Raw genomic sequence first — 27,524 nt, forward strand, 5'->3', positions numbered from 1 at the left:
GAACTAGTGGCCGAATCTCGGACATTACTAAATGAGACTTGCCATTGACCCAGCCCATAGTGTTGACGAGAAGCGGCGCTTTGGGTGCCACCTGCCGGGCATGGTCAATGAGTGCACGTACAGCTGTGCAGTAGGAATCAGGCTGGCTGGCTGGGCTCACGTGACCCAAGAAGTAGGCCCTGCACACACAATGAAAGGTAATGTAGCATGACTGGTCATAAGGTAAACCCCAAAAAGACACTCACTGCAAAGGTAATAAAGTCATACTATAGCCATTTTAAATCTTGTCACGGGCCAGCATGATGATGAAATTGACATTTCGATGCCCGTACGGGAACCATGGTCAAATATTGGACAAGGAAAGTGCCAGCCTTTCTGGAAACATTCTTAAAATTGTGATAATCGAGGCTGCAGGACTGTTGCGCATTTTTACTTCGTGCACCATTGTGATGCCATGAAGTATGACCGTGACTGGGCAACGCTGGCAGTTTATGCTATGTTGCACAAATTCAACTTGGTATTTTTCTTCTACATGCGAGCTTAACCCTTACTGTTCTGTATGCGCACAGATGACCTTGTTTGGCACACCCACCACTTTCGCGGCTCTCAGTCTAGCCCATGTGCATGCTCTCTGGCGCGATCACTGATGAGCAGCAAGTTTTTTGTGATGGTTTGGCGCCCACTGCCACGTGTGGTTTGGCCGTTAGGCCTAACCAGCGCCCCTTTACAGGGTGTCGGTGACCAAAGTTGTGGTTTATTACCACATTCACGTACCATGGAACAATGTTCAAATCAAGCAGCTGCAAAAATCAGTAGGTGACTGTAAACAAATTTGTCTCTGGATTGTGTTGGCTATGAGCCACACAATGTGACTTGCTCATCGAAACTGAAACTACCGATTATAGTAGATGTTTATAAATTAGCATTCGTTCATTTTTGAATACCTCTAAAACATTGAACAATGAAATCCGAGCCGAGGAGAATACCTGTTGAATATTTGCACAAGTCTATCATTTAGGCTACCTGGTGTCCTCGAATGCACGACTACATGTATATATCTAAGTACCTGAGCGTTTTTACATTTTGCCCCCATCGAAATGCGGGTGCTGTGGCTTGGCATCAAAACCATGACCTCGTTCTCAGCAGTAGAATGTCATAGCCAATGAGCCACCGTGGCTGGTGTGCCAAACTTGACCAAGTAAGTCATCATCATCATCATCATCATTCAGCCTATTTTATGTACGCTGCAGGATGAAGGCCTCTCCCTGCAATCTCCAATTACCCGTCCGGAGCCAACCGATTACAACTAGCGCCTGCGAATGTCTTAATGTCATCACCCCACCTAGTCTTCTGCCGTCCTCAACTGCGTTCCTCTTCTCTTGGCACCCATTCTGTAACCCTACTGCTCCACCGGTTATCTAACCTATGCATTACATGACCTGCCCAGCTCCATTTCTTTCTCTTAATGTCGATTAGAATATTGGCTATCCCTGTTTGCTTGCTGATCCACACCGCTCTCTTCCTGTCTCAACATTACACCTAAAATTCTTCGTTCCATCGCTCTTTGCACGATCCTTAACTTGATTTCGAGCTTTGTCAGTCTCCAAGTCTCTGCCCCATATGTCAGCGCCGGTAAAATGCACTGATTGTAAACCTTCCTTTTCAATGATAATGGTAAGCTTCCAGTCAGGAGCTGACAATGTCTGCCGTATGCAATCCAACCCATTTTCATTCTTCTATGAATTTCCTTCTCATGAACAGGGTTCCCTGTGATCAATTGACTTATGTAAATGTACTCCTTCACAGACTCTACAGGCTGACTGGCGATCTAGAACTCTTGTTCCCTTGTCCGGCTATTGATCATTATCTTTGTCTTCTGGATATTAATCTTCAACCCCACTCTTATACTCTCTCTGTTTAAGGTTCTCAATCATTTGTTGTAACTCGTCCCCAGTGTTGCTGAACAGGGCAATGTCATCTGCGAATCGAAGACTGCTGAGATATTCACTGTTGATCCTTAGTGCTAAGCCTTCCCAGTTTAATAGACTGAATACTTCTTTCAAGCATGCAGTGAATAGCATTGGAGAGATTGTGTCAACTTGCCTGACCCCTTTCTTTATAGGTATCTTCCTACTTTTCTTGTGGAGAATTAAGGTAGCTGTGGAATCCCTGTAGATACTTTCCAAGATATTCACATTAGCATCCTGTATTCCTTAATGTACCCCGGTAAGCGCGTTTATCATTTTGGTTAGTGCAAGAGAAATGGCACACAACCTGGTGTTCCTCCCATAAACTATAGCCAACGGTGAACATTCACCTGATACTTTCTTTCATTTTTTTTTTCATTCTTTGTGTAACATCCTGACAGTCCCTGCTGGATTCCTTTTAACACGTCAAATCTTTGCTCTGAAGAAAAGCTTTTTGCTGTTTCTAAAAGTGGAGCTCTCTCAACACATACCACATCTTGAGATTCTAATGTAACTCAAGTCAAAAGTTTGTGGACCATGTGTGCATTGAGCCAGCATAAAGCATAAATCTGTTCCTGGCTATGTGCAGAAGCTGCAATGATATTAAGCTTTTTCATGTAGCCAGCAGCCCACAACCTTCATCTCCAACTGTACAATGTTCAACAGAATAGCCACCATGGCAGTTTCATGCCTGCTTCCAGCCAGAGGATCAGTTTTCATTGCACTCATGTTAAAGCAAGGTTTTAACCAAAGATAGAAAACCAGCAGTTGGTGTACAGTTGCTGAGAGATTTGTAAGTTTACTAACAGCAAGTAATTGTTCAAGCCCACATACCTAGCGCAAGGAGCTGCAGTTCGTGCAAGAAGTGCTGCATTATACGGCATAGTCTTGTATAAAAGAGCACACCTGTATAATGCCATGTTCACACTGGGGCATTCAGCATCTACAGCAACTTGAAGTTTCCTGCCTTCGAAAAGATGCATTGTTCAGATTCCTTGCCCATTGCACCACCAAAACTCTCGAGATACCATGACAAAAGAAAGCAAGAGTGCGCAATATTTTACTACTAGCGCCATCCGTCAAGCATGCACCTACTTAGAAGCGCCTCGGGGTATTCCGGATGTCCCTGCATGCCCCCCCGCTTTCACCGCGCCCGCTAAGTTTGCATACTTCTTTTTTGCGTCAATTGCAAAGATGAGCGCCGAGGAAGAAGCAACACTTCTGGGACTCCTGGCAAGCCCATTTTTTGGCTATGCATCAAGAGCAGAAGAGGCCTTTGCCAAGGAAGAGACGACGACAGTTGTGGCGGTGGTGGTTCTGACTGGTTCACGATGAAGGATTCGGTGGCAGCCATGACAAAAGTCAGCCTGGAACCGATCAGTGCAAATGGGGCCCTTTCGGCAAAACTCGCTGCCACTGAATTGGATTCTGCGCTGCTCTAGATGCCAAGTGTCCCAGCGTGAATGTGCCTTGAAGGCCACAGACACGCTGTGGCCTTTAGGGCACAGCGTGTCCTAAAGGCCAGGTTACTTGTTAAGAAAGCATATTTCTAAAATTATTCGTACATTGGCCACCCCTGCATTTCCTGGCATGCACATCTTCATCCATGGCTACATGGTATCACCATGGTGCATAGAAGCATATCGTATTGCTTATTATTGAGCTACACTTTGGTGCATTTATTTCTTCTACACTTGGCAGTTAGAAGGAAGCTCATTGAGTAGACTTCGACGTCATGACGAAATTCATTTCCAAGCTCTGACGGCACATCCTGTTGTACGTTTGTCCTGTGTATACACGCTTGTGCAAAGTGTGTGGCTTTCCATAGGCAATGCGTGCTAACGTGCGCCACCCTTAGCTTAGAGACTTTCCCACGCTTCATACATACATTTGTGCATTGAGCTTTCATTCATCCCACGCCAGTTGAAGTGTATGTGGGTGCCCTCGACTACAACATTCTGTTCACACTTTGTGCGCAAGACCTCACAGTTCTTTTTTTTTCATCAAGCAACCTTACGAGCAGCACGGAGCACGAGCCCACGTCTGAGGATGACTTCACCTTTGAACAATGCACTTCCCATGGACCAGATTACAGCTGCTCCAGATCCACAGTTACGTGCCAGTAAGATACGAATAAGACAGAAAACGAAGCTAGATTGAAGGCTTCCAAAGACTGTCACGTACGGTGGCAGGCACATCTGTTTTTAAAGTAAGTACACGTCTCCGCTTCTAACTTGAGCATGAGACACGCCCAAAATATTCTGATCCAAATTCGAGAAGAAAAGTGTGGCCTTTACATGACAACATAAGGTACTAACTCAGGTTTCCTAAATACTGTGTTTGTGAGAGACAAGTTTGTGGATGTGCCTCCATTAATTTAAAGCCTTAACAAAGTGTGAAAATTCATGGTTGATGAAATGCTAGACAGGCTCAGAAGTTGCCTGAGGAGGAAAGCCACAGCAAAAATTACGTGCTGCAGCTCCAATCAAGTGGAAATAAGCAGTCAGATTACCATACTTACTCGCATAATGATCGCACTTGCGTAATGATCGCACCCCTGAATTTTGTCGTCAAAATTCACTTTTTTTAATTTCCCGTGTAATGATCGTACTCTGAACTTGCCACAGCGATATGTCGTGTGCCAAGTCTAGCTAATAATGATTGTGCTATTTGTCGAATGCTACGCAAACGACTCTTCAAGACAAACCAAGTGGTCTGCACACACCAAACATTCTTAAGCAGATGCCCCATTTCATTCCTTTCATCACCATTCCGCACTTCCATGACAAAAAAAAAAAGAAAAAGAAAAAAAAGCTACAACCAAACTTGCCTTTATTATGTGTAGGCTTTATAATGGTTGTGGTCAACAACAACAAGAAAGGCGCCTTTCCATTCTTCTCGTCTGCACTTGTGGACAGGCAAAAAACCGCGAGCGACAACGATAGCAGCCACGTTTACACTGATAGTACATTAGAAGTGTACCCTATTCATACGCCGACACTTGTAACACAGCTAAGATATTCACCCAGTCTTAGCGGAAACGTGCTGTATTAGGATAGTAGTGAAGACAAGTGCCGCAGTTTCCGCATCGTGCCCACCATGTGTTCCTATGTCACTGGCAGCTAAGCACGCCCATCTGTTTCTGTCCCCTCAAAGTGGACATGGCTATGTTATTGCCGCAAACTTGCCGATATGAACGATATTATTCATTACTGATACGGAAGAAACTGCCTCAATGCATGTAATGTACTCACAAGAAGAAAAAAAATTTCGTTTGGCGCGTTCAGCTTGCTCTGCCGGCTGCCATTTTTGTTTTGGTGTCCCGCACTACGTACAGCAGCAGCCGCCTACTTGTTGACCTGTTGTCATCCCGCAGCAAATGCGGGATGAAATAATTTTTTTTTGCGGGAAATTTAACCCGCATAATGATCGCACCCCTGAATTTGCGTCAATTTTTTTTGGCAGAAAAGTGCGATCATTATGCAAGTAAATATGGTGTATGGTAGCACGAAACATACAAGCACCGCATAAAATATAAAGCCCAGCTGAACTCACTTTTCAGGTGTCCGGACATGTGTAAACGGTGGCCCTGCAAAGATTCACACAAGCATTATGTCACATTGCTTTGAACATCCCCATTAACCTGCGGCACGGGCCAATGTGACCTCCCATGCAGTCCAGACATTAATTCACAAGCAGCGTTTCTGCACTCAGGGAAGCAATCCCTCCTATAAACATGAATATTTTCTCTTACGTGCATCTGAATTACGCGGTCAACTTTATTAATAAAGGCTTAACTTTCATAAGCTATATTCTTTCACACATTAAATAATCTGTGGCTAATGCAAAAAGCCTGGCCATTTGGACAACATCCATTAGCAGGTTGATTATGCTCCAGTACATTACAGTCATGAAGTAAGTGTGTATGGGAAACCATGGCCACCCGTGTTCCATGCGTTGGTGTGAGTGCCATCGTGCGATATCGGATGCCACGACGGCATCACTCTCGTTTTTTGCGCAATTGTCTACGGGGCACTATGTCCATTATGCCCGTTTCAACAACTCGAAACGACCATCTATGTCTTTCCACCATTGGAACAATGGTCGCTCAAGCGTTCCTCAACGCGACCAGAGTCAGCGAGAACGCTGCACCACATGTTGCCACCACGTAATGTTGCAAAGGCTCGGTAGTTACAACGCTGCTACCATAAGATCATGGATCACGAATACAGTAAAATATATCATAAGCTTTCAAATACAAAATGGTGGTTGCGCTTGCAGTTTCGAAATGACAAGAGATCGGACCCAGGCACCATTTTGAAAAAGCTATAGAAAGCCGCATTTCATTCCTTGGATGGATGTTTAAGGGAAATTTGCATCTAGGTGCGGAAACACACCAGGAACAAGAACGATGGTGAAAATCTGGTTTTTGGACCAAAGGGCCACCAAATTGTAACTGCTGTGCCAGCTTCAGTGCGGTTAATTTTTGAGCATTTTTAAGGGCGTGTCTGTGTATAATGAACTATTGATATAACGACCATTTTTCGCAGAACTATTGAGTTCACTGTACACGGTTTCGACTGTAGACTCCCGAGTGTGTGCATCGCGGCATTTTCATGCCTTAAATTTGTAAGCATGAAACTAATATTCAATATATGACATTCAGGATTTTTTTTCTTGATTCCATTTGATATTAAATTCGAAATCTACCATTCTGTATTTGCACAGTCCTACTAGTTAGCAGAAATTTATCACTAGCTTTTTATACATTGCTATTTGCCACACGTGTAATTTCTGCCTCTTCAATCAGTCCAACTGAATATCGCAAATTGGCCTAGTATCAGACACAGCCAATTTTTTAAAGGTCTGTACAAACTAAAGAGCTTCTTCTGTAACTGAAGACAAAGTAGCATTGGACAAAAAATTTGGAGACAACCTGCAACATTAGAATCAAGTCGAATTGTGGGTTTTATCTTTCAAATTAATTAAATATTTAATTTTTAGGTTTTGAATGCTAAAACCCCGACCTGATTATGAGGCACGCCAAGGTGGGTGACATCGGACCACCTGTTTATCATCCTTTCTTAATGGGCACTTAAATCGAAATACACATCCCTGGCCCTTGAGCCAAAAACACCCCATGCATCATCATCATCATCTAAATACACGAGCGTTTTTGCATACTGCCCTCATTGTAATGCGGCCATAGCAGCCGGTATCGAACCCGATGAGCAGCAGAATGCTATATCCACTGAGCCACTGAGGCAGATAGCAGCTTGTTTGAAGTTGTGCGGCTTCCCTCAGGGTGAAAGTGTCAAGCTACCTCATCACCCGAGCAGTCAGCGCCATCGTAACAAGCAACACTGGCTCACCTAGCAGTGGTTCAGTGACACGGGTGAGTGAGACAGTAGCTGGAGGCGTGAACTCGCACTGGCCGGGATCGCAGTCCAAGTACAGCACCTCGGAGCAGCTGTTGAAACAGAATGGAGAGACGTGCGACACGAGACTTCCCATGGGTCACTATAGAAAAATAAGGACAAGCCACTAGTCGGGATATTACTGCAAGCAGCAGCTGCGGACACAGAAACAGTCAGGTTAATCTAATTTGTTCATTACACTTTGGTTCAGGCAAGCTGAAGCATAATTTGAGATGAAAGCACCCAATACCAGTGGCTCTGATTTCCTTAAGGGGGGAAAGCTGGGCCTTAAACCAAAATTTTTTAGACCGGAGCTGTTAGGCGCCCATTCCTGTGTTGAGCATGGCGTGCCTCGTCGGCATAACCGAGCGAATGAGCACAGCGAAAGGTGAAAGAGCGAATGCGGAGAGCAGCGGGGGATGAAATGTGCCGAGAGCAAAGAGAGCGTGACGAGGAAAGTGAAGGAAGCTACCTTGAAGCCCCTCCAGATGGCACTCACATCCGCGCATCCATGGCGCTGGCCGTGCGGGGGAAAGCAAAAAAATTCGGTAGCATGTTACGCTCCTGCAACACATGAAGGCGAAAGGCTGTTGCACACTTGGTAATGCACCATCTCGCAACGTCACATTGCTGCTTTCGAAGTTCCGCTTCTTCAGCTTGTTTCCGATGCTTGGCTACAGCTTCACGCACTCGTATGGCGGCACGAGACTTGGGCTAATGACGTTTCTCTTCGACATTACATTGCATCCTCTCAGCAGGGGATTGAAACACATATTGTTCTGTGTGTTGTACTGGGTAATTTAAATGAATGTATGCACTGTTCACTTCACTTTGCTAAGCGCTTGTAGCCTCAGCCTTACAGGGGTATGAGCCATTGAGAAGGTCACTTTTTTTTTGTACCACTGGACTAGACGTCGCGTTTCTGTACATTGTATGCATCATTCCAATGAATGTATGCACTGTACACCTAACTTTGACGAGTGCTTGTAGCCTCCGCATTAGGAGATGGATGAGTTATTGCATTTTTTGCATGCTTAAGGGGGGTATGAGCCACTGCTGCTGCTGATAGTTTTTGTACCACTGGACCTGACGTTGCATTTCCTTTGTTCTTATTCTAGGCCATTAGGGGTATGAGCCATTTAAGGTTTTCACTTTAAAGAAAGAACCAGAAAGCTCGCCGTCATGCATAGTCTTTGCCACAAGCGTCTCCCAGTAAAGATTGCTGTTGCACAAGCTGCAGTTGCAAGGAAGCGGCAATTATGTGGCCAGTCTATATAATACAGCACCGTGTGTCGTGGCTCTGCCAGTTCATGCAATGCCTCAATACATTGCGAAAAGAAAACACGTATACAGCGGCGCTCAAATTTTGCACTAGGGAGTATCATAATCGTCAATGATTATTAAAAATATTTATTGTTTGAAGTATGGTGCCTAAAACTTGTACGTATTGTAGAATCTTGTTGATACTATCCCATTTTGTACAATTTCACGGCACTTGCGATCGAGGTCGCCAGGCACCCGCCATGGCAGTATTCGCGGAAACACCCGTGCCAAGTGAAAATGCCAGCATATACATGTAGCTTTCTCTTCCAGCACCATCAAATCTCCTTGTGCTTTGTCGCACGTCGCATCTACAGCTATTGCCGATCTTCACCCATCTGTTTCACAGCGCGTATGGTATGGCGCCGGCGGAAATGTACAGCATGCTTTTAATAAGCAATAGCCCAAACACACCACCATTTCCTGCTACAGGCGACGTGAAGAGAGTGGCATGTTTTGTTCTGGAGGCACCATATTTCACCACCCACCAGCTCAATTATGTTTCCCATCGCTGTCTTAAAACACTACACAATAACAAAAGGACAAAGCGCATCTCGAGTCACTCAGTTCCCTCTAGCGGGATGTGCATTAGTGTCTCACGTTGCAAAAATTCTCGCCCAGTGGGCATGTCAAATCTTCGTGCCAAAATGCCCCACCCAAACAAGCTGCTGATCCAGGCTGCATTTGAAGAGTGCAAATGTAAGATTGGTAAGCTTGCCGCAGCCGCAAAAATGACAGTGCGCATCTCCAGCAACTCAGGCTCCACCAACTCAGTGCACATCGGAGTCGCAAGGTGCAACGATTCGCACAAAGCCTTGAATTAAGTAGATGCCAACTACAGATGAGTTTGCCAAATTTTTTGGTGACTTCGGGTCGTACATTTTCGCAGTTAATACATCTTCTCTCACGTCATTAGAAAAAAATGTATGAACGAGGTTCTGCTGTAGTCACTGATGACCTCTCAGTGAATGATGACGATGGTGACGCTGATAAGGAAAAGGTTGCACCGGTGCAGCCTCTGTTATTGCAGGTGGTGGAAGGACTCAATCGCACACAGCTGTTCTTCAGTTTTGAAGAGGATGAGGAAGATGCTCTCCAACACATTTGGGCTAGTGAAGATAAGCTTACGGCGATTTCTTTCAGAGAAAAAAAAGCAGAAAATGATCATAGATTTCTTTCCTAAATAATGGTTCCAGAGGTATTCCCACTTCTCTCATCATCAAATACAGTAGAACCTCGTTGATATGATTCCATTATGTGCGATTTGCAAGCACCAACGTTCATATTGAGAACACAAAAAATGACCCAATAAAATTATGCTTCTGTACGGGTTCATATGTTCCCAAAAAAACACACTCTTTCGGCACCAACGCTCAGTACATCGCCAAACTGTAATCGTGCGATATGTTTTTCGTTTGGTAGATCCCGTGTAAACAAGAAAAGGGGCGAAGCACGCGGAATCGAGAACAGTAGCCGCAGCAGCTTCCCCACAACACTCACCCGCCCTTCTGACTTGAAAATTCCGGTGTGCACTGTGTTTCTATTCCGGTACCAGCAAATCTCATCCAGGGTCATTGCAAGCCGCATTCACAGCTACCGCCACCAACCCTATTGCGATAAGCATCTTCACCTACCCGTTGGACAGCACGTGGGGCGTAATGTTATTGGAAGCAAAGTGAACACATTGAATAGGCGATAACCGAAACGCGCTGCCGTTCCCTGCTGCAGGCGGCACAAAGTGAGCATCATGTTTAGCTCTGGCAGCACTGTAGGCATCGTATACTGGCGTTGCCCACCAGCTTGATTTCATTTTGGTTTACTGTCGCCATCTTACAACACTATGCAATAGGGAAATGCCAATGTGCGTGTCAGGTCATTCAGGCCCCACCTGCTTGACACGCGACTCGACGCGCTCGATGCCGCAACAATTTGCACCAAATATGCGAGCTAAAATTTCCTGCCAAAATGCCCCACTTGAAGAAGCTTCTGACCCACGCCGAATTCGGGGAGCGCAAACGCAACCTTGCTGAAGCCTCAAAAATGACAATGCACGTCTCGGGCCGATCGAGTCCCACCAGCGTGGTGCATCTCGTGCAACACTCCGTGCATTGCTTCGCATGACGTAACTGTCAACTACAGCTGAGTCAGGAAATTTTTAGTGACTTCAGATCGCATGTTTTTCTGATCAGTATGTTTTTTTTCTCATGCTTTCTCCAAAGCTTATGAATGAGGTACTACAGCACAGCATTCTGTTTATCACTTTCATTTGTTCGAATTTCGTTTAATTAGAATTCAGTGAGTGTCCCCGCGAAATTCAAGTTAACAAGCATCTACTGTACAGTAATCACACTGAAGCAACTGAACTGCAGGAGCCGACCCTGATGTAACTTGTATGCTAACTTTCAGAAAAGTAAAAACTAAACAGTTTTCAAAATGGAAAATTGTCTCAATGCATGCCTAAGCACTTTCTGAATGTCGCCAGCTCTCTGCAGAATAAATGCAGCAGTAATGTAGCAACGCAACAGTATTTTCTTCTCGGAACTCTCACTCAAACCACAAGAAAAGGACAACAGTCAAAGAGGCGATTATAATACTCACAAATTCAGGAGGCTGTTGACCAGTACTCGAAGTAGGGATGACTTCCCGGTGTTCTGGCGTCCACACACGACAATGCAGGGCACAGCACGGCCCTCTGTGTGAACACAACAAATTTCGTTTCGCTTGAGTACACACAAATCGCGGGCATACAAGGTCCAGCTTTGTCACCGGTTACATTTTCACAGAGAAATTTGTGAAACAATGAGGAAGGTTTGAAAAGAAAATATTAATTATCAAGGCAGATGTGAAAGGTAAGTGTGAAATGCCGATATACGTGTGTCGAGGCAAGTGTTTTAAAAGGTGAGGAAAATGCATTGAGGCAAGGGATTAAAATTAGGGGCGTGTGAATATACGAATATTCCAATACACAAATTATGTGATTTTAAGATGAATAATTCAATTCGTGAACTGAATATCTAATATTCGATTTTTTAAATATTCAGTATGCTATTCGGTGAATGATCCGGCCATGGTCGGTGCCTGGACGGACGCAGCATTTCCACAGCATGCAATCTTTATCGGTACAAGGTTCGACCACGTTGACCAAACTGATCAAAATGATCAACGCTATGCGAACAGAGGGAACAACAAAAGCAGCGCATGCGGAAAGCACAAAAGCGCATATGAAAATCAGGCCAATTAGCTCCAGAAAAGCCTGCAGATTATATTGGATATGAGAGTTTAATGTTCATACAAGCAAAATCATGCAGTTTGGAGCTTTCTGCCCACATGTGAGCACAGAGGCGAACATGGCACGTATGCTCACGGTGGCACATTCCTGTTGTCACCGTCGCCGTCATGTTCCGTATGAAGGCCAAGGGCAATGATATCGGCACCGCGCGCCACATGCTGTTTGTGTGAGTAAAAGCGTCGGGAGGTGGGGGATGGGGTGAGCAGACGATGGTGGATCAGCCTTGTGTGCGCAACGGAGACAACCGAGGAAGAAGCGGTCCGTCTTCCTTCGCGCGCGATGCATAGGGGAGAGAGGAGGGGGGGGGGGGGGGGCTTAGGATTCTGTGATCTGTGATTGTGCAACATGTTTATTTGCCTTGTTTGACGCGTTATGCAGGGTCTTTCAGCTAACTTTAACCAGAGTTTAAAAATATGCCGATGCACTCTAAGACCACGTGACCAAATGCACGTTGCTAATTTTTGTATGCAGTCTCTCACTCTATTTTTTTGTATTTTGTTTAATTTTATAATTAGTCAAGATTAATTCACCAACTTCTGAAGCAACGAAGCTACGAAAAAATTCCAGTTAGAAAGTTGCAGAGCGGTTTGCAAAACATCTCAATAAACAGTTTCTCTCTTTCTATCTATTAAGTATTGGTGTTTTTCAGCTTAATGCGGATCCCCGCAAAATACAAGAAAAAAAAACAAAAAGACCATAATGTGGCATGCCCGCTTGTGCGTCGTGATTTCGCTGCTCCCAAGCGTTCCGCGAACAGACAGCCATAGGTGCGCTGCCGCTTAAAAAGTGACAGGGCAGCGACGCAAGTGTTGGCTGTTCGATTTAGGCTAGCAACAGTTATCTCCTGCACTGCGTAAAGCGACTGACGGACGTGGTGGCAGTGATAGGTGGTAGTTCCAGACAGCGATAAACAGAATATCGTGCATCGGCTGTTAAAGCGCGATCAATTTCGTGATGCCTTTTTCCAACGAGGAAAAAGCAGACATGATCCTTGCCTTAGGAGCTGCAGGCGGACAGAGACGGCAGGCTGCAAGAATATTTTGAAGGTGGCACCCGGATACGCGACCGAACTCGATGACAATATTCAACACCTATGAGTTGCTGAAGCAAACCGGCAGCTTCGCAAGAAAGAGGCATAGAGCTTCAGTCATAAATAATGAGGTTCGCTCTCGAAGGAGCCGAGGAAGCCGCTTCGAGACAAGGTCTCGGAACCGCGTCTGCGGCGGGTGCCCAGACCCACTAAAAGGACGCCGGACTCAAATCTTGTTGATTTGAAATAAAAGTTTACACTCTCCAACATTTTGTCTCTCATGGCGGCTAATCTTCACACTAGTGCGCGCTGTGTGAGCACACAGCTCGGTGTGTCCAACTGAACTGCCGGAGGATTTTTAAAACAGCTGGACGTTGCACCCCTTTCATCCGCAGTTGCATCAATGCCTGGAGTCAAGGGATCTCCAAAAGAGACTTGACTTTGCGAATTGGATTTTGATTCAGGAGGAGTAGGATTTTCACTTTCTCACCGAGGTACTCTGGACTGATGAGGCGAACTTTTCCCGAAATTGCCAAATATCCACAACGCACGCTATTGGAGTGAGCATAATACCCACTGGCTTGAAAGATCCCGCCATCAATATCAGTGGTACAAACAAAACTTTGACCAGCAAGAGGTATGAGAGCTACTCAAAGGGCTGGTTGAAGACTTGTGCAACATGCCACTACCCCGGCTTGATGCAGTGTGGTATTAGCACCACGAGGCCCCAGCCCACAGCTGCAGTGAAGCACGAGCATGGCCTGATGTTACCTTCCTAGGGCCATGAATATGGAGAAGCGGGCCTGTCCTGCGGCCGGCAAGGTCACCCGACCTCAACCTTTTCTTGTGGGGCTATTTCTTGTGGGGCTATATTAAGGATCAGGTATACACGGCGGAAACGACGACTCCAGAAGACTCACAGGAGAAGATAACTGAAGTCTACCACAGCATTTCACCGACGGTGCTCAAGGAAGCGACAGCAAGCCTTCTCAGAAGATCGCAGTGTTGTATCGCTGCAGAAGGTTATCTCTTCGAGCACTTGCTGTGAAAGCGCATGAAAAATGAAAAATAAACGTAAATTCAGTGAAAGACTGCGTCTGGCCAGTTAGGATACTCTTATTCTACCATTGTCAGCCTTCTGAAAACTGAGTTCTTTTATATAGGGATGTTCAATTTGCTCAGAGCTATTGCGAAATGACGGACCTGTTGCTTGCAGCAGCACAAGCAATAACCGCTGCGTCAGCTTATCGCTATAACGAACTTTCGCAAGGGGAGCCCATTGCTGGCATAAATGGCACAGCCAACGCCTATGCTGCAACTCTGTCACCTTTTAAGTGGCAGCGCAACTATGACTACTTGTGCGCGGAACATTTGGGAGCAGTGCAATCATGACGCGCAAGTGGGCATGTCATGGGGCGTTTTGTATTTCGCAGGCATTATCAGTAAGCTGAAATACACTAATACTTAATAAAGACAGAAACTGTTTATTCGGATGTTTTTCAAACAGCTCTGCAACATTCTAACTGGAATTTTTTCCTAGCTTCGTTACTTCAGAAGTTGGTTAATTAATCTTGACTAAAAATCTTATTAAGCAATACAAGAAATAGCTTGACACACTAATTACAAAAGTGAGCAACATGCATTTGGTAGCGCTGTCTTAGAGTGTATCGGCATATTTTTAAACTCTGGCTAAAATTAGCTGAAACACCCTGCATACAGTGACTTTTGCTTAGATACATATATTTATTGGAGAGTTATACGTATACTTAAATACCTCGTTGTGAGATTTTGTGGATACACGCAGTGAACCTTGTTTCCAGTGACACTTTTTTTGCCCTTTATCAAACTTTATCTTCGCATTTGTGTATTCCATTGTATTTTCGCATTTGTAGTGTATATTTTGCAGAACTCCTTTTTATATGTGATCTCTGTTGCGACTATAATTTCGGTGCAATTACGATACACGACCGGCGACAGCTACTTTTTCTCAATACATTGGAACAAAGCAGAGCATCATTCAGATTTTTCCCTGGCCATTGTATATATACAAAAATGTAAACGAAGTTCATGAACGACAAAGTGTCATTAAAATATATGTCCTCAACTTGTGCATTTCACGGCCTTTACATTTATCATATCAGTGGCATGCACTGCTTTGCTGGTTTGGAACTGACATATTTCTTAAGTTCACGTGATAATTTCTTTACTTATTAAATAGGCAAAAAACATGGAAGCATTGATATCAGTTATTTCTGCCACAATGTTTGGGACATACGGATATATTCTTTTACAAAAAAAAAAAAATACATATATTACTCGTCTTCACAGTGTGTAGCGTCCAAGAATTCTTTTGCAGCATCTTTGGCAATGGCAATGCAATCATTATTCATGTGTTTGATCCTTTGATAAATTCTGAAGGAGGAGGCTGAGCTCCAATGTGAGCACCCCCTCCCCCCCCCCCCCCCCGAATGAAAATTCTGACTATGCCACTGTCCGGCGGTGAATTTTTGTCACCGTCACACCATTGGCCACACTGTCTACCCTGTTAGGCCTAATTGCAACTGCATCATCAGGTGTCGGTGACTAAAGTTACAGTTTCATACTGAATCAATGTATATCTATTCACAGCAGTCGCACGACCCTCAGAAAACCGACAAACTGCCTTGCCAACCAAGTCAGTGTACAGAATGACTATTGTTCATGGCCAACATCTTTGCAAAACACCGTATGGTGGCCCCTTGTTCTGAACGCCGTTCATAGATGCACTTAACCCCTTAGCTATCTTTTTTTTATAAAGAAATTTTTTAACCAGAATGCTTATGTTTTTGTTACTGATTGTGAATATTGTGAATACAGCTCTATGACAGGCTACCCTAAGAAACACGAATGGACCGCGCCAACTGCGCTGCTCCCAGATTGCTCGCTGGCCCCTCATTCTGCGCTATTCTGCAACTGATTAGTCGCTCACGCTCGTCTTTGTTGGTTGTGTCGAAGTTGTTCCTGGTCATGTGGATTTCTCAGCCTTGTTTGACTCGCCACCGAAATGAAAGATGGCCGATTCGCCAACTGATCATTGGCAATGTGCTACGTTGCCAGTGAAAAGAAAAGTGCACTGCCATAGATTTGGAAACTAAGTGCTTCTAACCGATTAGGTGATCGTTGTGAACATGCCTGTATGAAATAGCGAAGGGCGACGATGGCAGCGATGACACAGTAGGGCAGGCTGCCTCAACGTTGTCCTCACAGTTGGCCCGACAGATGATTCAGTCCCTCTGGGGACTCGTTTTCACAGCGAATCTCCCACTGCACTATGAGGAGCACCTGGATGCCTTGAAGAAGGATGTTGGCTAGCTTTGTGTTAAGCAAGCAAAGACGACAGACACAGAGTTTTCTTGCGCAAGCCAGTGAGAAATCCGTGGGTCGCGAGATGCTTGTTGCGATCTCGCCCCAGCAATTCTTCTGGATTTCTCAAGCAGACAGGCTGCCTCAACAACCTTCTCACATTCTAACGCGATGCCTTGGCGGAGCTCGCTTAGTCGCTTGCCGCCCATGACCCCTCTTTGCAGTTGTTATAGCAGTGCCATTCTTGAACGCCGACGGCTGCAGCTTGTTACACATGATTGGAGTGCGCAAGAAGTAGAGCTATTAAATGAGTGAACGCAATCAGCAGTCGGATGGAGGAAGGTAGTGGGGAGCAGCACTGGCTTCCCCTCCAATATACTTTTGTCACAACAGCTCTGCCATCCCACTATGTTGATTTTTTTTTCATGCCACCCAGTTATAACAATTATCGGTTACAACAATAGAAGTTTTGTGGCACTTGAATATTGCTATAAGTGGGTTCCACTGTACTACTATTATTGCTAATATTGGGTTAAATAAATGAAAAATGTGTATTTCTGTACTCTCAAAAGGAGCAAAAAAAATTTCATCTTTGCCGTTCTGGTCTATACACGGCAGTTGCCATAGCTGTGTCTGCTGCGATGGGGCTCAAAGATCGCACATACCACAGCCACCATGGGGTGCCGTGACGAGCCCTCTCACTCGCGAGACGGTTTGAAAACCACATGCTCTAATTAGCCTCTATGGTTGGCGTGGCTCTAGGGGTGTGGCGACATGAGGTAGCCCGAGCATCCATCCTGGGTTGAGAGAACGATGCACTAGCCTGAACTGGAAGTGGCATCACGAAGAAAAAAAAAATGAAAAATAAGAAATGGCCAACTTCTGGGCGGGGCCATGCACCGTAGCTGTTCCCTCTGTGTAGCTTCCAGTGCACTCGCAGAGACGAAAGGAGAGAAGGTTGTGCATTGACGCGATACCCACCTTTAACTTTGCTCATACATTTAGGAATTTAAGTATTTTCGCAGCAGGAGATTCAGGAGGCCATACCAGACTTGCACAAGCCACAGAAGAAAGTAACCGATTACAATTACAATTACGTCTTTCAAAAATGTGATGACTGCAGTTACCAATTACTGCCCCACGAAAGTACTTGAGCAATTACTAAAAGGTAATCAGTTACCTTAACATTACTTTCCTCCTGTTTTATTAGCATTGCCCACATGCAATAAATACATCAAGCTGGCCTGGTTCTTCCAACATGTTTTCTGCAGCCTTTCACATGCTGTTTAGCTTAACTAAGAATTCCTTTTCAGAATTTCCTTCGATAATATGCACTCCCTCATTCTTTTGTGAAGGCATCTGCAGCGATACTGAAAACTCGCTCACTGTGCATGCTTGCAAGAACTGTGTTATAACATAAAAACAATTTGGTGAGAAAATTGTGGTTGCTCAATGCCGTGATGCTCAGACCTGGGTCCTTTACAAAGCAAAGCACTTCATTGTTTGTGGAGCAAGGGCAAGACACTCCTGATAGGGCCAGTAAAGAACTGAAAAATCACCTGTAGCGATTCCTTGGCATCAACATTCAATGTGGCCGTCGCTATATAGAAGCGCCTTTTGAATTTGTCGGCCGACATCTGATGGACCTCCTATAGTGCCCTTGTTAGCAATTTAGGCTTAAATGATTAATTATAACAGACTCCAGCAAATGTTCAGGTTCCTTGAAAAGGTGGGAAAATCGGTAAGATAATTCAGATAAAGCTGCTTATTATTCAGCCATAAAATACTGTTTGTGTGTTATAAATGCAAAAAACGGTGTTTTTATGCTTATTTATGTATTTTTTCAAATCTTAAAAATCCCCCGTGGCCTGTAGCCAGGGATGGTAGCGGCCAAGGGAGTTTTGGAGCAGCTCCGGGAGCAGCCAATTTGGCACATCAGAGCAGGTTTGGAGCAGGAACTGTTTGTTTCAGAGCAGAAGATATGCTTGAAGAAAAAAACCAGTCACAAAAGACAAAAGAGAAGAAGAGAAGTTCACACCAAAATGACTGTCTTTAACTATGTACCAAGTGGCCCAGACTTCAACCCTTCTGATAAGATATGCATATAGGAGCATGCTAGGTAAGGATCAACATGAGTGAAATACAGATAAAACAAGAAAAGATGTTCTTTATTTGAATTTGCAGAACACTATTAGGTTATTGCGAGTTAATTCTGTGGAAGCCCGCAAGATGGAGGAAAGTTCACCAAAGGAAAAGAATGTCATACACCCGGCAAAGGAAATCCATTTGTGTTCCTTGGAAACCACCATTAAGTTACATACCGGACGTGCCAACTTAATGTCGCTAAGAAAAAAAATATAACCAAGGAATTTACACAAACAGCACCCATAGTATATTGATAGGCTTTTGTTAATGCTAGTCAGGAGTTTTCCTTTTCATTGTGCACAAGCAACTACTACTTCAGTTTAATTAGCTAACATTAATAACCTCACTTATTAATAAGAATATTGGATAATGCAAATCCTAGGTTGCTTTAAATCCAGTTATATTGTTCATGTTTCAACATCCTCCACAATTTTTCATTGACATCTCATCGATCAGGTAATTTTACAAAGTCAGATAATCATATGTATTCGTGCACAATGAACAAGAAATACTGACTATGACAACCATGAACAATACCCATCAGCACACAGTGAATTCCATTTGCATAAAGGCCTCAATTATTTAATTCTTGGGGAGCTTGAGTTGGCATAGTAGATTATACCACAGAATAAATCTAAAGTTACTTCGTTGGCCATTTCATGTTTGCCAGTATTCCACACAACTTGGCAGAAAGGAGAAAAGAAAACAAAAACTGACATTTATGAAAAGAATAAAAAACAGAAAACGTGTTCAGTGGCTTTGTGATCAGGATCGCTGACGAATATTTTATACAACCTCGATTATTAGGGCTGCCCGATAAAGTCAACATGAAACGGTGACCGATATTTGGAATGCCAAGCAATGGCTTTTTAAAATTTTCGGACTTGATCTACGCAATTTCTATTGTTCACACGTTTTCCGAGCCTTTACAATCGCCATTCGGGTACACTACAATAGACTAAAACCGAAACTTTACATCCTCAGTCTGCGGCCGCAAAAGTCTGATTTTGCATTATGTATGGTTGTGCAGAATATGGAGTACCCGGAGTGCGAATTTGAGTCCGATTACTGTTGCTATTGAATGTTTCTGGTCAAAAAGTTTCACGAAAGCAAACAGCTTGTTTGCGAAGGTGCCGAACTAACATCACGGTAATCGGAAGTGGTGCACATGCGAAATATATTTTAACGTTACACACATGGTTCGCGCCATTAATCGATGCAGATTCACCAATAGGGCTTACAAGTGAGCCCTAAAAATGTATAACGACAGACCGTACGAATTACTCATTCAGCTGAGAGCACAGCTTTCTTTCCTAACTGTCCCATAAGAAAAATGCCAGTTCAGATCATCTTTAGCTGGTCCGTATATTAGGCAAATGCATAAGACTTATATAAAGCACATTCGTAACGGATTTTAGTTTTCCTGCGGCCAAGCTACAATGCGCCGCCAAACACACCCACACTCTACAGTCGCCGACACTGAAACGGATTGCTTTAGCTTGACTTCTAAGGCTAAATGCTAGCCAACACACGGCTGTGTAATTGCCACTGAACAAGAACATCTCGCAATATGTAGCAACTTCATTTGAAGTTGGTGGTCTGGTGCAGGTTGGTGCAGCTCGGTGGTTTGGCACAAGATGGCGCAATTGGCGCAGCACTTCCAACCCCTGCCAGTGGTACAATTCTGCTTCTGGAGATAGAATACTATCAAAGGCAAACATTATTTGCTCAAGAAATGAAAATAAACATTACCCTAATCAATAAGTTTTGCTAATTAACTTCCTGACTAATTGTTTTTCAGCACATTATTGCAATTTACGAAGTACCGCTGGTAACTTCGAAATCCTTATCCAGTTGTAAGAAATCCTGAGGATGACACCAGTTTCAAGATACATTCTCATATTTTTGCGACTAAACACATTGGTGTTCCAGTAACTTTCGAGCTTCAATGCATAACAAAATGTTGTCTTGAAGTGGAACAGTGCATTTTTACCACAATTTCGCCTGAGTATATCACAAAACTGGTGCTAGTTACAAAGTTCGTTCTAAGCGAAGGTGCCTATGGAATCACCGGGTTCAATTCGTAACAGATCTTACCGCCTACAAAGGCTGCTTAAATGCACTTCTGTTAAAGAAAGAGCGAGAAATTCATAAAAGGATTCATGGCACAAAGGCGAGTGTGACAAAGGGGCTCGCATTCTTTTGTTGTGTATTTTATGGAGTTCTTGCATTCTTTTTCCCTTTGGCGCACACACCCAGTCGCCTAATTTAATTGTTAGAACTGGTACAACAGGAATATAGCAGACATGGTTAGAACAGTAGAAGATAGTAGTAAGTGGCTAGTTTTACCATGGAACATATATGAAAGTTGACGGTGCATTGGTTGCTCATTTTTATATCCAATATTATACTGTTAAAAGCGAGTTCAACTGTACACAAACCAACTAATTTCGGTTGCTCGTTTCCCTCTACAAGCATGTGTGTGCCTGTGTTTGTACGGGGCACTACCAGGCAAGGCTACAACTGCTTTTCCACACTCCTCTGGCCCCCCCCACCTCTCTGCTTTTCCTCTCTCTCAGAGCTCTGGCGAGCTCTGAGAGAGAGCTTGCCAATTAATTCCCTGGATGAGCTTTTGAATGTTTTTGCAGTATCTTAAGTCTGCACTTGTAGCTCATGTGCTTCCTACTTGCTTCTGAATACTGAAACCACAGTCCAAACACTTATAAAAATATTCAAGGGCCACGAAAATTCCATTGTTATAACCGATAATTGTTATAACCGGGTTGCATGAAAAAATCAAAATAAGGGAACGGCCGAGCTGATGCGAGAAAACTGTATAGGCGGGGAGGCCAGTGCCCCTCTCCACTACCTTCCTCCACCCAGCTGCTGATTGTGTTCATTCATTTAACTGCTTCCTGGGCGCTCTGATCGCGTGTAACAAGCCGCGGCTGACGGCGTTAAAGAATGGCACTGCTATGACAACTGCAAAGAGGTGTCACAGGTGGCAAGCGATATGCGAGCACCACTGAGGCACCGCTTTGGTGGCCCAAGGGGCCTTTTAAAAATTATGGGTACGCTGCTGCAGCAGCCGGTCAGCTCGAGAAATCCTGAAGAAATGCTGAGGAGAGATTGCCACAAGCATCTCGCCACGTACTTCTAACTGGCTTGCACGAGAAAAGCCTATGTACGTCAGCCATGCAAGCTTTATGCGAAGCTTGCCGACATCCTTCTCCAAGGCATCCAAGTGCTCCACGTAGTGCAGCAGAAGGTTCCTCACGAGAATGAAGCCCTGGAGGGGCTGAATCATCTGCCAGGCCTCCTGTGAGGACAAAGTTGAGGCAGCCTGCCTGACCGCGTCGTCGCTGCCGTTGTCGCCATCGCTATCTGATGCAAGCACGTTTGCGACGATCGTCTCATTGGTTAGAAGCACCTAGTTTCCAATCTATAGCCAAGCACTTTCTTTTCACCGGCAACGTCGTGTATTGCCAATGAACAGTGGGCGAATCAGCCTTCTTCCGTATCGGAGGTGATTCAAGCGAAGCTGAGAAACCGAATGGCTAGGAATGACTTCGACGCAGCCAACAAAGATGAACGTGAGCAATTAAGCTGTCCACAGAACTGCGCTAAATGAGGAGCTAGCGAGCAACATGCGGGCAATCTGCTTGCGGCACAGTTGGCGCGGTCCATTCGTGTTTCGGAGGGTGGGGCGACATATAGCTGCGGGCGCAGCCCATTCGTGTTCGGAGGGGTGGGAGGGCGACGCGACAGAGCTGCGCGGAGATGGCTGGAAAATTAGTGCACAGCGGCTGTTGGAGTAGCGGCCCATCGTGCAGAGGCTAGAATTTCTTGTTTTCTTTTTTTCTTTTCAAGGATTTCGCATTTCACTACCTTTCGGCTCGGACACCAAGCAGCCAGACTTCATCGTTATAACCGATTATGCGGCATCGGGGCATTGTAATAAGCGGGTCATTTCACCATGGAAAACATACAACAGTCGATGGTGCAGCAGGTTCTCATCGTTATAACCGATATATTGTTGAAACCAGTATCGTTATAAGTGGGTTTGATGGTACGTAGATGTGGCTCATAATGTGCACTTCATTTCTCTTTCATTCAGTGGCATTACACAGTTGTTTGGGATGTGAATATACAGATATAGTCAGAAGTAAGCACAGTGCAGGGTTGGTGACTAAATGAAAATTATTTTTTCATCTGGTGCATACATGCGCTCCCTGGAAAAAGGCTGCAGTTTGCACCTTTGCAAGCCACTACATCAGTGCACCAATTGGCCCTAGACTGAAATTCCGCATCTATTTACGTAATGCTGCATGTGTCCGGCGAGCTTCTGGAGACAACTATGAAACGCATACGTGCAACCTAACACCACAGCAACATACAGCACAAGCAAAGTCAATACATAGCAGCACAAACAAAATGTGCAGCACAAACAAGGTCAAAACCCATAAAAGGTAAACATGACGTGTCTTTGGAAATCTGTTCTTATCTGACATTAGGTCTAACATATCACTCATGCAAGAGCCCATCCCATACTTCAAAAAGCGATAATTTGTAAAAGAAGTTCCACAAAGCTTAATGAGCATACATGCATGCTGGTTAATTTAGGCAAGCTGCTACTAGACAGAACTAGTAAATGTCCCGTTAATGATGGCATTATCGTTCCATTTATCACAGAGAGCTTAAACATTATCGGCTGTGGTACAGTTTGTCGTATAGCGGCGTGATGCTTTTAGGAACATGAAAAGGGAATCTCAGCAAAATGTGTGCATGTAGATATTCAACGCATGGCATGCGGTTTTGTTCAAGACCATCTTTAAGAGTTTAAAGGGGATGGGAACCTCAAACAGTATAGATGACGTTAAGGATGGCCATCTTTGGAAAGGCGCCGATGAGGTAAGCTCGTAAAACGAAGGGGACAGAGGAAGCAACGAGTACAACTGAACAAAGGCACTTATAATTGGGTGTTGTGGTTGCATTATTTGAGCAGTTTGAGGCTTCAGTGAGTAGCCATGAGCCAGCCTGTCTCTTGTAAGGCCTGCACCTTGTAAAAAGATAAAAAATTCTGGAAAAAAAAAAGTGCAGGCCATACACGAGTAAATACACAAGTAAATTGATAACTGCCTCATGTGCACGAAAGACAAAACAAATGCTGCTGAAGTGTTCAGCTTATCAAAGTTCACTTCAACAGTATCTGCCTTAGAGGGGCACAACACATAAACTATGCAGACTTCGTCACCCCAGCACAGCACAGCTTTGGGTGCGCTGCCAAGGCTTGCGAAGATAAGACTGTGACGGCAGTTGACTGAACCATGCAACGAACTTGGGAGCAGAACCTGTCTTTGCCGTCTGCCGCTGATCTCCAAAATTGACTGCACGGGCCAGGTGCCTTGCGAGGGCGGATGCCCGCTGCCGCCATGGATCGCGTTGCGACCTGGATTGCTGGTCCATGGTCAGCCGGAATCCCAGCGACTGAAAGGGGCCCCGTAGTTGGGGCATGCTTTTGACCCCAATGGGCCAGTTGCCTCCCGGCACCTGCACAATGGTTTACTCCTTCTCACAAAGCAATCCCATGTTCCTGGCGGGTTAGATGTCTTTCAGAGATCATTAAAGAGAAACATTATTTGAGCTGTGTGAATAAACTACCGTTCTGCAGTACAAAAATGGAAAGCAACTGCTAATGTGAGAGGAGGCTCATGAGGAACTGAAAAAAAAAACCCACAAAAACAAAAGGAGGGCGGTGACGTGGCACCTTGAATATCTCACACCAGCTAGTGGTCATGTCATGGACATTGACTGCATCTTTTTAGGCCCGGTCAATTTTTAGGCTACAAGATGGCCTGGTACACTGTATTCTAAAGGAGCCAAAGACTAAACTTGGCAATTTTCAAGAGTTTCTACTGCGTCACGATGATCAAAACATGAGGAGATCCTCTGAAATCTGTGACATCACACCGATGTATCAGCACTGGGGTTCTGGAGCAAAATTCAAGAAGTGGAATTTTGACCTGTGCTTTCTCTTTTAATAATCGACCTCCTAGTGCAAAAATTAACTAAGATAGAAGTTTTAAAAAGAATAGTTTATCAGCCTAAACTGATTTAATATTTATCTTTAGTGCCCACTTAAATCGTGGCAAACGTCTAACAGCTTTTTTTTTTTTTTTTTGTGCTCGCATCTGTTCTTGCTGGAACCCCTTATGCTGTCTAACAGCACCAACAAATTGGCTGATTCACATGACTAGCAACAATGAAGATGTGACAGTGATAGATCATATTGCACTACAGTGCAAAAGGACTATGCACATGCAAGAGAATGGAGACACACACAAGCACTACGGTCCTGACTGAAATTATTGATGCTATGTATCTCGACAAATGCAATGCCTCGCAGTCATTAGCTATTAAAAAATTTTAGGAATTCTATAGCGGCTTTGTATACCCAAAGGTGCAAGTTCGTTTGAACACCTCTTGCATTCTTTTTTCTCTCTCTCTCTGTGCGTTCTGAATGCCTGGTTGATAGCAACTGCCAACATTGGGCCCCTTATTTCTAAAGCTCTCCGTTATTTTCGCTTCCTCCCTGCTCTCCTCCTGATTCTTTCTATGCATTTGAAACATGCTTAATCAGGTTGTATTGCAGAATCAAATACACTGCTCACAATTTTCGGCCAGTCATGAACAACCATAGACCATTTCTTTCACTTTCGCTCTCATTGATTAGTTGCTGGATGCACCTAGTTCAAACAGCAAACTGGTGGCTTTCACATTCAAGGGGATGCGCAGTGTGATGCCAAAGAGGTACAAGACATGTCCTGGAACTGAGCACTTTTGACTGTCGCAACCGGAAGCTGATTGACTGATCAATCAATTAATTGATTGATGGTGTTGAACATTATGTAAAAATGGCATAATAAGGGGTTCTAGATTAATTCTGACAACCAAAGGATCTTTATTGAGCACCTAATCTACTTAGGCGTAGGAATGGGTGAACTGATGCAAGGCAGGCATAGTACAGCGATCACTGGAACAGGCATTTGTCCTGCAACAGATCTCAATTAGGCTGATTATGATGAATCTGCGTGCACAAAGTGCTTTTCTTGGAATGCGGCTGCTGCGGTTGGGAATCAAACCCGTGACCAAGTGGGCACAGCACTGCAGCCCCTGTGCCACTGAGGAAGCATTGTACTGTCTTGAGTTTACTACGCTACTCTGTCAGATGCCTCAATGTGCCTTGTGGCATTTACCGCAAGGTACAGTCTTTTTCAGACAGCACTGCTTCAATTCACGGACATGCAGACATTAAATGTTGAAAAATACTGCAGTTGAAGCGAAAGAATTGTAAAATTTCGTGAGGGAAAACATGGGGAAGGCGGGAGATGGAAATTCAAGACGATGAGCAAAACGAGAACAAGGTATAAACGGGAGCCAATGTTTCGACAAGTGGACTTGTTGAAACATTGGCTCCTGCTTTTACTTTGTTCTCGTTTTGCTCACCATCTAAAATGCCGTGAGAAATACTAAAAATTTTTATTACTGAAGATTCTGACTGTGTTTAAAAAATATATCAGTCTTTGTTTCGTAGGGTTAATGTGATCAAGCACTGTGCTCAATGGTCACAGCAAGAATGATCTGCGGCACAAACAAACAGAAATGCTCCTAAACTTGTTCATAACATATTCATGGAATGACAGCCAAAATATCCACTTGCTTTATGCATTAGTTCTACGAGATGTTTCGTGATGGCTCTACGAGAAACACGAGGTCTGTACAAACGAGCGGGTCTGAAAAATAAGACTGAAAAATCAGTGGGCGACAGTATTTTTATTCTTTTGAAGTGACTTGTGCAGTAGGCCAGATACAAATACAAAAAAAAAAAAATCTGAATGATTGGTGTCAATACAACAAACATAAACAAGTTCTAAAAACAAGGCATCTCACAATAAGATCGTAAAAGGTTGTCAAGTATGGATTCATCTTCGTTTTGATTCACAAAATTTAGCTTTTGTACATTTTCCCCTGTTGGCCCAGTGTGGCTACAGCTATTTTTAAGCTGGCAGAGAGTTTTTCAAGGAATCCAATCAAAAGTAATTTGTTTAACCAGGGTGCACAAAATTATAGCATAAAGGACAGTGACGATATCACTAGGTTGCAGCTTTGCCCAAGAAGTAATGCGGTGACAATAATTAAGTAGCATGTTATCATGTGCCATAAGATTGCCACTGGTTTATGCATTACAGTGGCAGAAAGCATTTTGGTGCAACAAAATTCACTGGTGTACCACAGTTTTGTAGTACAGTGCATAGCAAAGAGTTTGTGGGAAAATATTACAAAAAATGTTAATGCACTGTTCCGTGAGATTACGGATGAATATCTCGAAACTGGTAGTGGTTGTGGGCACCTACCAAATGGGTGTTAAGTATGAACCGACTGCTTTCAGAATGCAATAACAACTTTATGCTAATGTAGCTAATGTTTACAATACACAGGGCATTTTAGTAATTAAAGAATAAATCAGTAATTAGCACCGAATCTATGATCTACACAGGCGCAAATAATGTGCCACAAGAAATATAAGGAAATGAAGAACGGCTTAATTACCTCAGCTGCTCTGCTATTAAAGGCCAACAGCAACAAAATTTTGGGCAGTCCAAAAAATCTAGCTTCAAATAGTGCAGATATAGAGCCAGTCTTTGTGCAACATCTTGCATTTGAAATACGAGTGGATGCGTTACGAAAGACAAGCAAAAGTGGACGTTTTTTTGGTACCAAAACTAAAGGAAATGCCACCCTTGCTGCATACTGGAAATGACGCTTGACTTGGAACATGCCAACCCATGGCATGGCCTCCAACGTCATGCCCACGTCTGCCTGTGGTGCAATGAAAAATCTCTGAGGCAATGTGTTTGAACTTAAGTAATATCCTCTAACCACCAGGCACATGCACTGTCTGTTTAGGTGCCATGTGCCACGCAAAGGTTTCTAATAAAAAAAATGAGAAAATT

At 44.1% G+C, this 27,524-nt stretch overlaps 1 protein-coding gene across 2 annotated transcripts in view; it reads right to left on the reverse strand.

Moving 5' to 3' along the window:
* The window catches only part of LOC142584953 (uncharacterized), a 53,634-nt gene that overhangs the window by 16,050 nt on the left and 10,060 nt on the right, over positions 1-27,524 (reverse strand). For both annotated transcript variants that reach the window (XM_075695326.1, XM_075695325.1), the window contains exons 5-9: positions 23,862-24,060; positions 11,303-11,396; positions 7,340-7,437; positions 5,523-5,556; positions 43-179 (exon numbers count right to left, since the gene is read on the reverse strand). In XM_075695326.1, coding sequence (XP_075551441.1) covers positions 43-179; positions 5,523-5,556; positions 7,340-7,437; positions 11,303-11,396; positions 23,862-24,060 — 562 coding nt within the window. The remainder of the gene's footprint in view (positions 1-42; positions 180-5,522; positions 5,557-7,339; positions 7,438-11,302; positions 11,397-23,861; positions 24,061-27,524) is intronic.

The sequence above is a fragment of the Dermacentor variabilis genome, chromosome 6 (genome assembly GCF_050947875.1).
Source record: "Dermacentor variabilis isolate Ectoservices chromosome 6, ASM5094787v1, whole genome shotgun sequence".
Classification (NCBI taxonomy): Eukaryota; Metazoa; Arthropoda; class Arachnida; order Ixodida; family Ixodidae; genus Dermacentor; species Dermacentor variabilis.